General features: G+C 38.3%; 1 protein-coding gene across 1 annotated transcript in view; it reads right to left on the bottom strand.

The window, feature by feature from the left end:
- The window catches only part of CCDC60 (coiled-coil domain containing 60), a gene marked incomplete at its 5' end in the record, with an annotated part of 31,951 nt that extends 21,966 nt beyond the window's left edge, over positions 1–9,985 (bottom strand). Inside the window, 3 exons of the mRNA XM_009866351.1 lie at positions 6,006–6,038; positions 8,585–8,673; positions 9,902–9,985. Of these exons, the coding sequence (XP_009864653.1) occupies positions 6,006–6,038; positions 8,585–8,673; positions 9,902–9,985 (206 nt within the window). The remainder of the gene's footprint in view (positions 1–6,005; positions 6,039–8,584; positions 8,674–9,901) is intronic.
- Positions 9,986–13,611: the final 3,626 nt, after the last annotated feature.

Below are 13,611 nucleotides of genomic sequence, written 5' to 3'. Positions count from 1 at the left end.
CAAAATAATATGTTGTGTGTACGTGCATGAACACACATCACACTCCATTTGAGCTGCCACTGCATTCTAATAGCTGCAGTAATTCTTACATGTCACTTAACTTTCTGACAAGGTGCTGTGACACCTAAATAGCTAATAATTGTAAACCAGCAGGAACTGCCAAGATAAAATGGAATCCATATGCACACAGTGCCCTTCTTATTTACAAAAAACACAGAGAACAATAGAAGAGCAAACTCTGCATTTCTTGTAAATTGTCAGCAGTGATACTGATTTATACCAGTGGAGAATCTGTTCCATTCTCTTATCAGTAAATAAGCTGCTATTTCACTCCGCTCTTTAGTACCTTACGGTCAGCGCTGTAATTTATGCCGGTATGTGACAAATTTATGTACAATAAGACTGTTTTACACATTTCCCAAGCGCTGCAAGGAGGTCTCACTGAAAATGAGAATTGGTGCCTTGCTCGCTTAAAATATACTCAACAAGTTATTAGACAGTGCATACACCACTCACCTTCTGAAATGAGAAAATTAAGTTTACATACCTGGTGGTGAGCCTGAGCTAGCAAGTCCTACCATTGAGCTCCACACTGGGTCATATCTTGAAACCTTGGCCCATGGACAAGAAAAACCTTGCAACTATTCAAAACTAATACACAGATTCTAAAGTAAATTAATTACAAATTCTGTTTTGGTAGTGTTTACAGACAAATTAGAGATGCAAATGTATATACATGACACAACAGAGAATCAGGAACACATGGGTTACTACTCCTATTTAACAGCTGAGTAATTACACAGCAAGAATCAAATGGGTAAATATTCACACATCTAGTCTTAAATTCAGTGAAGGCCAGATAACGACATTAAAACCTACTAAGTGTAGTTACCAACCCATAGAAACTCAGACATACGTGATTATTTCCCATACTAAACTATCAACCATTCTGGCAAGGAACTAAAGGAGTACCATAGCAACATCTGTCTAGAGCAGCTGAAGACATATAAACAATCTGGAATATCCACATTATTTCAGATCCAGATTCTCATTTGATTCTCCTGCAAATGGGTGTAATATCCTGTACTCAGATGCCTCTGTTTAAAAAAAACAAACCCAAGAGATGCTTAATGGGAAAGATGCATGTTATCACATGAAAATTTCACTATGAAGTAAGTAAAGACACAAGTAAAGTTAAAATTAGACACAAGTAAATTTGTGGTATGTTCATAGAAGGTTGTGCAGCAGGAAACAAGGATCTTCAATAGTCAAAACACTCTCCCACACAATTATAAAAGATGTCACCAGGTGAATATATTAATGTATTACCACATATTTAAAGATGTCTGAGTGGTTTTCCATTAACTACAAAGTTGCTTCCACTGCGAAATGAGGCAGAACCTCTACTTTGAAAATGAGGGAAGGTTCTCTACCACGGAGAAGCACCAACATTTTTGGCTACCTGGAGGTATGAAAAAATAACATACCAAAAGCCTGCCTTATTTTTAGTTGGAAATGAGTTCTCCTCAACTTTTAGTGTAGGGCAGCAATTTCTCTTTTAAGAAGACCCAGAAGACAAGAATATGGCACACACCCACCCCCCTCCACTTGTACCATGCTCTAACTCCCATTCCTGTTGATCTTCATATAAAAGTTTTCTTGGGGGTAAGCACATTCAGTTTTCTAGCTCTTGGTGTCTTTGGAGAAGTATATTAACAAAGATGAGTAGGTGAATTCCTCCCAGAGCAGCACAGAGAAGACAGCTTTGTACTGATAAAGGGCAGAAAACAAACTCTGAGATTTCAAGGCTTTGCTTTAAATTCTTTTCCAAAAAGCTATGGGGAAACTATTAGTAAAACTTCAACAAAAAATCTTCTGGAGATGCCTGGGATTTCCAGTTTCTTGTTGTAAGAACATGCAATAATTACTTCATGTTCATGTCACTGCTTGTTAAGTGGAATTTCGCTGAGGTTCCCTGATCCTCTCCCAAAAAATCTGGCTGGTTCAAAATTTTCATGTGACAGTACAAACCACTCCTTGTGATCTAGTGTCTTGCCTTACCACATAGAGGAATTTAGAAAGCAATGACATTTTACTACTAAACAACAAAAAAAACCATTTTAAGTGTTAGCTTTGTTCAAAGGTTCAGTGACAACATGTCATTTTGTATCATAATACATGGAATTAGGTTGTTATGTTTAGATAGATAGTAAAAATCTAATAAGCAATAAACCATTCCCACTTATGAAATTTCAAATATAATTATTTATCTTTGCACAAAAGGAAAGGAGATTGAGACCAAAATGAACAGCCTGGGAAGGCAGAAACGATGATGGGAATTGCAGTCTTTCTGGTGATGGATAAGAAAGACAATGATTCATACATCCCTACACTTAAACGGTTGTCCTTGCCCATGACTGCTGTCTAATTAATGTGAGCCATCATTCACGTAAAAGAAAATTTTTGCTTCCGGAAAAAAAATAAAAATGCTGCAAACTGCCAGCAGTGACAGTGTAGAAACATGCCAATTAGAGTGATTACTGCCAAGCAGCAAAAGGGCCCAAAACACTGGTTTCCAAGCAACTGACATTATGAAGTATTAAATACACTGGAAACTAATATTGGCAGATAAACATTTCACCTTCTCAGTTAGTACTGCCTCAGTCTCTTCTTTGCTTAACTCCATGTTGCCTCTCCTCCCTATGTTCCAGAAAACCATATGCGTTAAAGAATGCCAACTTCTCTTAATCTCTAAACCCTTTCATCTTTTGGGTCTGCATGTGTCAGAATAGGACCAGGTAAGGACAGAGATGATCATAACCCAAACTCCAAAACCAACATGTTTCTTGCCATTTAAAATCTTCTGTTCGTAGCTGCTATTTCAATCACAAAATTTAAATGGTTTTATATTAAAGTCAGCTGCACAGCCACTAGAAGGAAAAGAAGGAGGAGAAAGTGCTCTTCAGGTGACAGTCTAACTTGTTGCAGGCATAAAGAATGCATTAGTAGAGCCTGGGCTTTCTGCATGCAGAGCGACTTTGAGAGATCTGCCTTCAGGAAACTTGAACCATTTGAAAGAGCCAACCAGTTTCTAATTTAAAACATAAAAAGCAGCCAGTTGAACACTGTTAAACTGCCAGCAGTTTGACATTTAGCTTTATTTAACTAGCCCAGCACAGTGAAACAGACGGGAGCCATTTCCTTCAAGTGGGAAATGCAGGGCAGAGGCGTAGCACACCCTTTTGGAAAGTAAAGGCTGGACTGGCTCATGGGATGGCACTGACACTTTCCCTTTGAGCCTGCAGCTCAAATCTGTGGATTCGTTACCTGAGGATGATCACAACTTGTCATTTTTACATGTGCACCTATGCTTAGATGACCAACACTGCACAGCTTCCAGTTTCTATCACCTTTATTCCCTTCTTTTTACACAAAGGAATTATCTTCTGCTAGTATTTTTGAAGCAATATGCTTATTTTTAAGAGCTATTTTTTGTGGCTATTTTTTATAAAAGTATTTCCAGTACACGCACATGGTCTTAGCACCCTGAGTTAGTCTACAGAAGTGATTTATGGCAACCTGCTTTTATTATAGATTAAAACCTACAAGGGGTTCCAGTGCTTTGGTAATCTCTTTTACTGTGTAACTTGTTGGTAGATCTTTCTGCAATTTATTAGTTATAAAGACTTCTACTTTCTTGGTTCTCATAAAATAATGCATCCTTGTGCAAATGTGGATTATTTAACATTATTTCTGGATCCCATTTACAGATATCATTGGAACAAACAATAAGAGAGGATCTCCCTCAGAGCTGCAAGTCATTTCAAAGAGGCTTGAGTTTGCTTAGTTTCAGTAAGAACAGCCATAGAAATAAAAACACAATTCCTAGTTCAAAGCTAAAGATATTTGAATGCTCAAGGACAAAGGCGGTGTCTCTTCTGCAATACTGTGTTCTACCCACTCAGTTGGACATCAGGAAGTATTTAGCCAAGAGCTTCTTTGTGTCTATAGGTAATCTCCGCTGGAAGGAAGATGTACGGAAGAACAGTTTTTATCTCCGGATTTCCCAATGGTTTTTTAGTTTATGCTGCACAAAGCCATGCAAATTCCTTCCTATATTTCAATGCTGTGTTTAGGTAAAATGGTATCTGAGTGCTGACAGGTGTCTCCCTAAAGTGACTGCACACAACTCATCAATAGGGAAGAGCTGCTACAACCTTCTACTTGGTACTAGTGACGGTAGTTTTGAAAGATGAGTAGCTTGTGCAAGCTCTGTGTTCTGTCATCACCCTCTTCTACATCACCATGAGGACTCAAGAAGGTCTAAGAGAGTATTACTGAGAGGAGGTATGAGGTCATAATTATAAGGTTTATCTTCAGCTTAACTATGTTTTTAATGTGTAAGACAGAATAGTAAAGCTTTGTGAATGCAGCTAAGTCTGTTCCAATAATGACACTTCAAACAATTTGAGATAATTTAAAAATTCATACTGCTGTACTGTATATCAGCATGATCATTAAAAAACTTCCTCACAGTTTGTTCCATTATACTCTTTCATACAAACAAGCTGCAAGATCACAGGCACTACTTCCTGTGAATATGTATCAATTAGCATCCAATTAAGACAACTGCTGGGTGTTCCTTTTCAATCAGGAGGAGGAAAAGCAGCAAAATACAAATCCACAAAGGTCATTTGTATTCACTGACTCCCTGTCGTACGTATTAGCATGCTGCTCTGCTAGCCCGACTGCTTTAATTGAAATTAAAAGTTGCTGCCCTGGAGAAGAAAACTCCAGTTTTCTTCCAATTTCTTGCATTTTCCACTCTACTGCTTTTTCCTACAACAGCTCCTTTTCTACAGTCTGAAATTGTTACTAAAAAGTAATGCTGACATATTCTTTGGTCCAAACCTGCAGAGCAGTCGTTCTCACTTGAAACGATCTTTTCCTGCAGCTTCACATCTCAGCATTTGGTTAAAACATCTGTGGGGCTTGACTTGTATTAAAGTGACCATTGCCTACACAAGAGCAAAAAGGCACATTTCTCCTGAGCGCACTAAGCAGCTTTGATTAATCTCTGACCATGCTGAACTTCTGAGTTTCAAAAACCAAATGTGTGTAAAGGTTTCCTTTACTGTTCAGTAAATGTAAAAAGTAAATTTACACTCGTTTGTGCAGTAGCATAGGATTACATCTTCCCTTTCCTCATCTGTTTCAACTCTCACGGAAACTTGTGGTCGGGATTATTTCCACCCGGGCATTTGAAATCACAGGAAGTTAGTTTTGAATGCAACTGTGAATTAAATTTATGGGACTAGAAGAAGATGGCAGAGTTGGAGATACTTTAACAGGAAGGTATTTTCTTACTTATCAGCACCTTCAAATGCTGTTTGGGATATTAAAGTGCAGTTGGGTTCTTTCCATCTTCCACATCAGCAGTAAAAAGTATTCTGCAAGTCAAATTAGATATTTTAAAACAACTGCACATCATCAGTATCCTCTGTGTGTGTGGCACAGGTACAACTGATCAGGACACATAACACAATTCTGCTCATAATGTCCATAAAGGAACGTAATTTTGTTTGATCTTCTAGCTGTATTAGCTGTTAAAGGTGAGAAGGGATAAAAGACTAAAATCTGGGGGCTTACTCACTCAGAGAAAAGATATGACATCAAAACACATTAGGGTCAAATCTATTCACGTCACTAAAATTCTACATTTACCATAATTTTGCTGATTGCACTACCATTAAGAATTCTGTGGAAGGCAAATCTGCATTTATCGTAGTGTAGGGCAGGAAACAGAAATGTCTTCAGCTAAAAGTAGACTAGACTAAGCACTTCTTCTGTCATAGGGAACAACTGCACTCACCCAGACTAATGGGCTGGATCTCTTAAGAAGCCTTTCTCTGGAGCTTCTACTTTAGTAAGCCAATTGTGAAAACAAATATCAGAGAAACAGAGGCATCCCTGAAGCCTAGAAAAAGAAGGCATTTACTTCCCTGAGACACTCGAGTTCCAACTGTAGCTGTTCCAGTGATAATTAAGCTTACATTCCTAATTTGACTTTCGTAATTTACTTTGGAGAGTAATAATATTTATCCACCTAATACCTAGTAGTGCTGCAGAGATGAATAAGACAATGCTTACATGTACTTGAGTGCTTGGCATTGTAAGGTTTATCAAAACAACATTCCTAAAAGCACAAGATAGTGGAAACAAGATTAAAATTTTTAAAAATAACGTACATGAAAAGGGTAAGAAAAACATGCCCTATCTGTAAAAAAAAGTAAAATATTTTTGCTTTTAGTAAAAAAAGAAATCCTCACTCACAGTCTGCTGTCCATAACAATTTAAAAAGTATGTATTTATGCAGTGAGTTTAGCTCAGATACATTGCCTGGTTTTCAATTCCAGTTTACTTGACAGAGCAGCAGGGGGTCAAGTGATTTGCACAAAGCTACAAGTTAGCTGCTCAGCCAAGAATTAGGATCAATATCTTGACACTTTGTTTATTCAAACTGTAAAATTGTAATGAAATCAGCGGTCGAGCTTGCTTCATCCCAATAGCTACAAATGAGCTTGCTAAGATTTTAAAAAAATCAATCCTTTCAGTACCAATAGCAGCAGTAACTTTCATCCTACAGTACACTGGCAAATATTCTTTGTCCTACCAATTTGAAAATAAAGAATGTAAAGCTACCAAAAGCCGGCTCCAAGCACCTGCAACTCATAGATCAAGAAGTAAACTGATCTTTGGCAGGTTATCATTAAAAGAACTTCCACTTGACCTCAGCAGGACAACTCCACTGAAATTTAGCAGTGAACAGTGAACACAGACAGTCAAACATAACAAACAGAGCATTTATGGCAAAAACAAGTCATGCTTTACTAAATTGGCTTATTTAACCTTTAAAGTACACAGCATTTATTATTTCGTTTATGGTTTATTATTATTTTTGGCCAAGTTCATCAAGTGAAAATTCACTTTTAGTGAATTAAAGTGAATAATAAAAATAATTGGGGGCAGAGAAGGATAAAAGGGAAAAATGTTATCACAACCAAGGAACATAAACTTTAGAAATTGCTCTGATGTAAAAATTTGTGAGTATTTAAAAACACTGTGTTATTATGAAATTTAAAGCTGTGGTTACTCCACGTGTAAAGAAGCTACTTTTCTCCAACTGATTTGAGTTTGATGCAGTTCCAATCTCAGTCAGACAATGCAAGAGCCTAATTTGTCTTTGATATATTGTGCTCACACAAGATCATGTGTTCTCTTGACTGCCATAGGTTTAACCCGAATATTAAGTTTTTATATAGAAGTCTGTCTTACTGCTGCTTGCTTTAATTCAACTATTCTAATTGAGTGAACAGTCTTCAAAGACACAAAGTCTAGGAATCTTGAAAACACTTGTGTAATCTGTACCCTGCTGGGGCTGGCAGTGGTAATTTGTCAATTTTATTTGTAGCAAGCTGTAACTAAACCTCGCCAGATATAAATCATCTTTTCCTACTACTACGTGTTATTTCAGTTGCAAATGAATCTCATTTCTTAGTTTAACACTCACATCAAGAAAGCTAGAAGGTTCCAGGAAAATTTAGAAAACCCTAGTCACCTACTGTAAGGCTTATTATGCAGTTTAGAGACTGTTTAAGTTAATACTGAGAAAATAGAGTGAATGGTCTCTGTAGGCAAGTTTGGAGCATAATCAGAATGTGTGATTGAAACAGAAAAGCATGTTGAAGCCTCAGTCTTGTCAGCTTAAGCACCACCTGCAGTGGGAGCCATGAAACATGGGTGATAACTCAGTCCAACTACATTGAAAAGCATGAGTGCCTAGATGGGAGAGTGCATGTTGCTGCAAAGGCCTATTCTCAGTTGGCCTCCCTGGGTTTTTTTGTTTGGTTGTTTTTTAGATGACGTCGTAAGAAATGCTGTGCTGGGGCAGAAGTTTATTGTGTCTATTTGCAACAGAAGATACTTTCTAAAAAAAAAATAAAAATGCACACCCAGCTACTTTCTGTGGTCAGTCCCATAAAATAACAGTTGCTGTCCACACTCAGGTGGCTTAAATGTAAACAGGATCCAAAATCCACCTCCTGTTATAACAGCTCACCACCCATCAGATAAAGGGCACCAAAAAAAAAAAAAAAAATCTATTCCTTCCACATCAGTATCATCTCAAGGCTCAAGATAGTATGTTCCAAATGAGTCCACACAGGTGTTTCTATAATAGTGGTAGATATTTTCACTTTAATCTTCTATCATAAAATGGTCATTTTATGTCTAACATTGCTCCTTTTTTGACTACTTTATTACCAAACCTTGGCACAGCACAATGTCATGTAAACGACTTCAAAAAAGTAACAAACGCTAAACTGATACAATATCAGTATAGCCAGAGCTATCAAACAATCATTCCTGGTACAGCATTGACAACATTTTGAGTATATTGTAACCCATCTTTTCTATGCTGTTAGGACAGTTGATTATTTTGCCTCCAATCCAACCGTGCCACTTTAAACCTAAAGATTCCTTTAGCCTTGACTGGCTCACTTCTGTGTGCTCTGGGTTCCCTTACCTTGAGCGAGCCAGAGCTTCACCCAGAGTTCTCAGCTCCTTTCCTGTTTCTCTCACTGCTTTCGGAGAGTCAGCCTGAAAGTGATCCCACTGAAAATAAACATTACGGTTTTAATTAAAAAGAGCTTAGCAGAGAGAAGGTATGCGCAGTATCTGCATTCATTTTTAATCACCCATTTTCTGAGTTGGTCATCATGTGGGACAGCGCTCTGTCATTTCACAAGCATGTAAACAAGTCTTACAGGACACCACTGTGCACGCCCCGGTGTACGTGTGTTCTGACAGCTTTTAACTCACTGGCTGACTACAAGCTTGACAGCGATCTTTACAGGCAGTGAAGCACCCACAAGCTTCCGTAAACTGGAGACAAGAAGAGATTGTTCATGGCCTAACTGAAGGAATGACCGCTGTGAGTGCTTACGCATTACTCAACTATAAAAAGAATGCACAGGAGAGAAACCTTTTAGAAGTCCCAACCCAGAAAAATTTTCAGTCAGGTTCAAAACAAGGAAACCGACATTTGTAAAAAACAAAACAATAAGAAAAGCTCCACAGACATTGCTGGTTTTGGAACATGGAATATAATGGTTTTATTATTTTCTCTCTTTTATTTTTCATGAGTGTACTAAGCAGGTCAGCAATTTTATTGAAGGGAATTAAAATCACCTGCTTTGTACATTGCTCAGAATGCCTTCCAACATATTTTCTTCTGAGCAGCTATGGAACCAAAATACATGGGAGATGAAAGCTGGCATTTGTGGTTGTACTAGCCCTAGTACCCTCAGGGTTTCCAGAAAACAGCTGCATCAGTATCATAGAATTATGACTGCATGCTGCACATATACAGTGTTTTTTCACGCGTTACGTAATAAAATATGCAGCTGAGGCCGTGCTCAATACGCAAAAAGAGTGTGGCTAGATTGCTGTCATCTGGAGGCATGGTACTGGTGTGCAGAGACTGAGGTGTTCCTTCAGGCAGTTTTGTGCATTTGTAAGTGTCCTATGTTGTCCAGAAAAATAAATCCCCAATAAAAGGAATAAAGATCCTTTATTATGCACCCATGAAAGTACAGTATTTTTACCAAATTACAGTAGAACTCTAGTTCTCACTCATCAGTGATTTTTTCTGATACCTCCAGGAGGAGTTTAACTAGAGAAGACCCATGAAATGCTCATGAGTCAACAGAAGGCTGGTTCCTTATGTACAGGACAGCTTTAAACTTCAAATTTGGCAAACATTTATATGAATAATTAAAATATGTTTGTTTGTTGCTGCCTCTAACTCCATCTCAAATCAAAGCCTCACCAGCAGTCTCACCTCAGGACTGATGGAGCACTTAGTAGTAGTAACCTCAGCCACTTCTTCGGGTGGTTTTTCCTGCACATCTTTTTTCCTTGGTTTCTAAAAAGTGAACAAAACCAGGTAACCACATTTGAAATACTGCTAGTTATCCCTACTGCAGCAAGTCATAATTCTCAAAATTAAGTGGTGCAAACACATTTTTTCTACAGAGATATAAACTAAAGCAATAATAATGGCAGTCTATCACAGGAAAACTAAAAATGTCGCTAAGTAACTCTGATGCACAAATAGATTCTCATATAAAGTACCTGCTGACAAGCTACTGTGCAAAATACACACATGCTTTCAAAATTAGTATGCTTAAATGCTTAGAAAATGTAACTTTTCTCTTAGAAGACTGTTATATAGACTACTGTGTGTAACACAAAAAGAAAATCCAATTTCCAAGACCAGAAATAGAAAATTACTTACCTGTAATTGCTCTTGCCTGAAGATACACACTGTGATAGACCACTATGCTTGGGTCTGTGCTTTCACCTACAAGGAAGGCACAGACTCCTAAAGAGCCCTGAAGTCAAACACAAGCACACTTTTAGAACTCCTTCAACCATCAGTTTATTCAAGTGGAAGGAAGATATTATTCCCTCTTATTAAAAAAAATGTATAGGTAGATTAATAAAAGACTTTAGATCACTCAGCAGTGTATGGTGCTCAGGCTAAAAGGATATGGAAATGATAATTCCATTCTGCACTAGTTTTACATCAAAGAGCTCACTTATTGTTTCTAAGCAAAGCAAAGCTGGAGGCCCTAGCAAGTCTTACCCATGTAGTTAGAGTAGAGTCAATGCACAAAAAAGGTTGCACAAGCAGACTCAGTTGCAGATGGAATCCTTGCCATGCCGTATAGCTTTTGTACAACAGAACAAAGCCTGGTCAAGTACTTAAAATTCAGAGCAGAGCATTTTTCTTCTTGGAATCTTCACTTGAGAAAGCACAAAATTCCAATTTCATGTTCCTATGTGACATTTGAGCAGAATAAAGGTTCAAAATGTATGAAACAGTATCTTCACTCACTGGGGAACTGCAAACACTGTTCTGATGTAACAACCGAGGTAGTCTGCAAACAAATGAAAAGCCAGGGGCAGGGAGGGCAGAGCAAACCCAAACCCTGAAGTGGTGGTAAGAGCAAAGTAGCTGGAATGGAAAGAAGATTTTCTGCAGCCACAGTGTAAGGACGAACTAATGTCAGAGAGGGGTCTGAATGCTCCACAATTTCATGTGACTGGGGTGCACTCGACAAAGACTGGTCAGCAGCAGAGCTAGATGCGAACTGACACTGCTTGGAAGCACAAGTCTTAGAGAGCACCACCACCATACCTGTTCATGGGCAAAAAGAAAGAGCTGTGAACCTGCCTCATCTTGGCACACTTGCTCAGGGAGGGAGGTATTGCATACACCATCCCCTCCACTCAGGAACTGAGAATGCGATTCAATCAGCCTTACCACAGAAAGCAGAAGGGAATAGCTTCCTTTTCTACATCCCCGTCGTTCATTACAATGTCATGGATTGGAAAGGTGCAATCTGAGCTTAAAACAGTAGCAGTACATAATTATAGAACAGTAGAACTCTCTCATTAATTTGCAGTGCAGATATAAAATACAGAGAAAAAACAATATTGGTGTGCCTAATTGGTTAAACTCAACAATATTCTATCATGACAACCTGCACAATATTTGGAGCCTGACTGCTGAGTTTTATTAGCGTTTCCAACTTATGAAGGCTTTCATCATAGTTCATCTAATTGGCTTTTAAGCCATCAAAAGCCCCGTTTCAGTGATCATTTCCTGCTTTCATTATAGTGAAGTAACAAAATCTGTATGTAAAAAAGAATTAAGAAAAAACACGCCCAAAAAATCATAAAGTAATACATGAAACATCATCTAAATGTGAGAGCATATGAGGAAATGACCCAGAAGTTTTCCATGAAGATGGTTACAGTCATTTTTCTCGTGATCGCTTCCAGCAGCTGCAGGTGAACTGAACTACAGCAGTCCTGCAGCAGGTGGAGCTCGATGCCATCGGATTGCCCACAGCTCCTGCGGACCTGCAGGGGACCCCTCCCGGGGGGGCACCGGGGGGGACCACGGGCACTCCTGCAGACTGCCTTGGATAGCGCTAGGTATGTCCTCTTCATCTTTAGAAAGAAAACTGAAGGCTCTTGAAGTACTTTTGGATGAAGAAATTCGTTCGAATAGCTTATTTCAGTCGAAAAATCGCTGCCTGCAAACTCTAGGTTTTATCCTAACAATTCCTGAATACTTCCACTGTCTCATCTAAACAATTCTGGAGATTAAAAACCGTTCAACTCCAACAAATCCTTGCTTTTATTAACCATTCTCTTCATTTCACACCCTACCATCTTTGCAGATGTCATTCTGTAAGTTCTGAGAATTTCCAACTTCCTTCTCCAAACCTTTTTATGGAAATAGCCTGAGCTGGTGGTGTATATCTGCTATAGATGGAGGATAAAGGTCCAATAAGCATGCTTTTATGTTGCACATTTTCATTTTTAACGTTCTTTTCTTACTTTTTTTTTTAAGCTTTTAAAGAATACATTTCCTCTGCAATTCCTGAAGTGTTGTTTGTTTGTTTGGTTTTTTTAATTCTGGGTAACTCATTAAGTTTATATTATTGTCAAAAACAGCAGATTGACACACCTATTGCACTCTTCTTCCTTCTAATATATCACTTGAATAGGAGCATTATGATTACATTTGCAAACTGTGAATGTGTTCTGATGAAAATAAATCAGCACAGCCTCATCTTAAGCCAAAATTTAGTCATCCAAATGCAAGATAGACCTGATGAAATCTATCTTTTAATTTCACAAAACTGTTCAGAAAGCTTTTGTGAAGCTCTACAATAGAGATGACTACTGCTGTCCTGCAGGTGGTATTCTAAATGTTGAATTTCAAAGGCAGTATTCTAGCCAAGTACCTGGGATTTCTTCTTTTACTGCTGCTGCTGCTCAATATTCACCCTTTTCTGCCCTTTCACTAGAATAGGGGAACATGCAACAGACATCAGAATCAAAAGAGAATTTTCAGTTCAACACAAGAAGCTCAGAGGCAAAGAACCTCACTAAGAACACACTGCAGAAAATTAAGATTTCTCTAATGTTATTTTAGTGATTCAGCTTAAAAACAACCAACAACAAAACCACCACAACTAAATCTAAAGATATAAATGCATGTCAGCATCAAAGACAAGATACCCGATTTGTTCCGGCTGTGCTGTACCGTATCAATAATGCAAAGCACTTTGCAGTTGAGGATCTCTGTTGCCAAGGGGAGCACTTGATAAGAGCTCTTGTAGCTCTTGTTCTCGGGCCCTGGTCAGAAACAGTCCTGATACATACAGAAAGGGGCACTCCTTCTCCTGTTTTACTACGAGTAGTTTTAACAAGCAAGGCAGTTTCAGTCCTGCTAGGTTTCCTTCTGCACTCCAGTGAACACATTACTGTCAGTATAGACATATCAGGAAAATGGAAGGAGACAGCTGAAAAGCGAGAGAAAGGTTGTCTGCTAGTGAAGGCAGGAGAATGAAATTTGGAATAAGTAGATTCAATTTCACCTCTGTCACAAATTTCCTCTGACATCCTAAATAAAACATTTAACACCTTATCCCAGCTCGCAGAAGCATTTTTATGTTTTATTTTTTACTA

The sequence above is a fragment of the Apaloderma vittatum genome, unplaced genomic scaffold (genome assembly GCF_000703405.1).
Source record: "Apaloderma vittatum isolate BGI_N311 unplaced genomic scaffold, ASM70340v1 scaffold24603, whole genome shotgun sequence".
NCBI classification, from domain to species: Eukaryota; Metazoa; Chordata; class Aves; order Trogoniformes; family Trogonidae; genus Apaloderma; species Apaloderma vittatum.
Note: the sequence above shows the minus strand (reverse complement) of the source record. Positions and strands in the feature narration are given on the sequence as shown.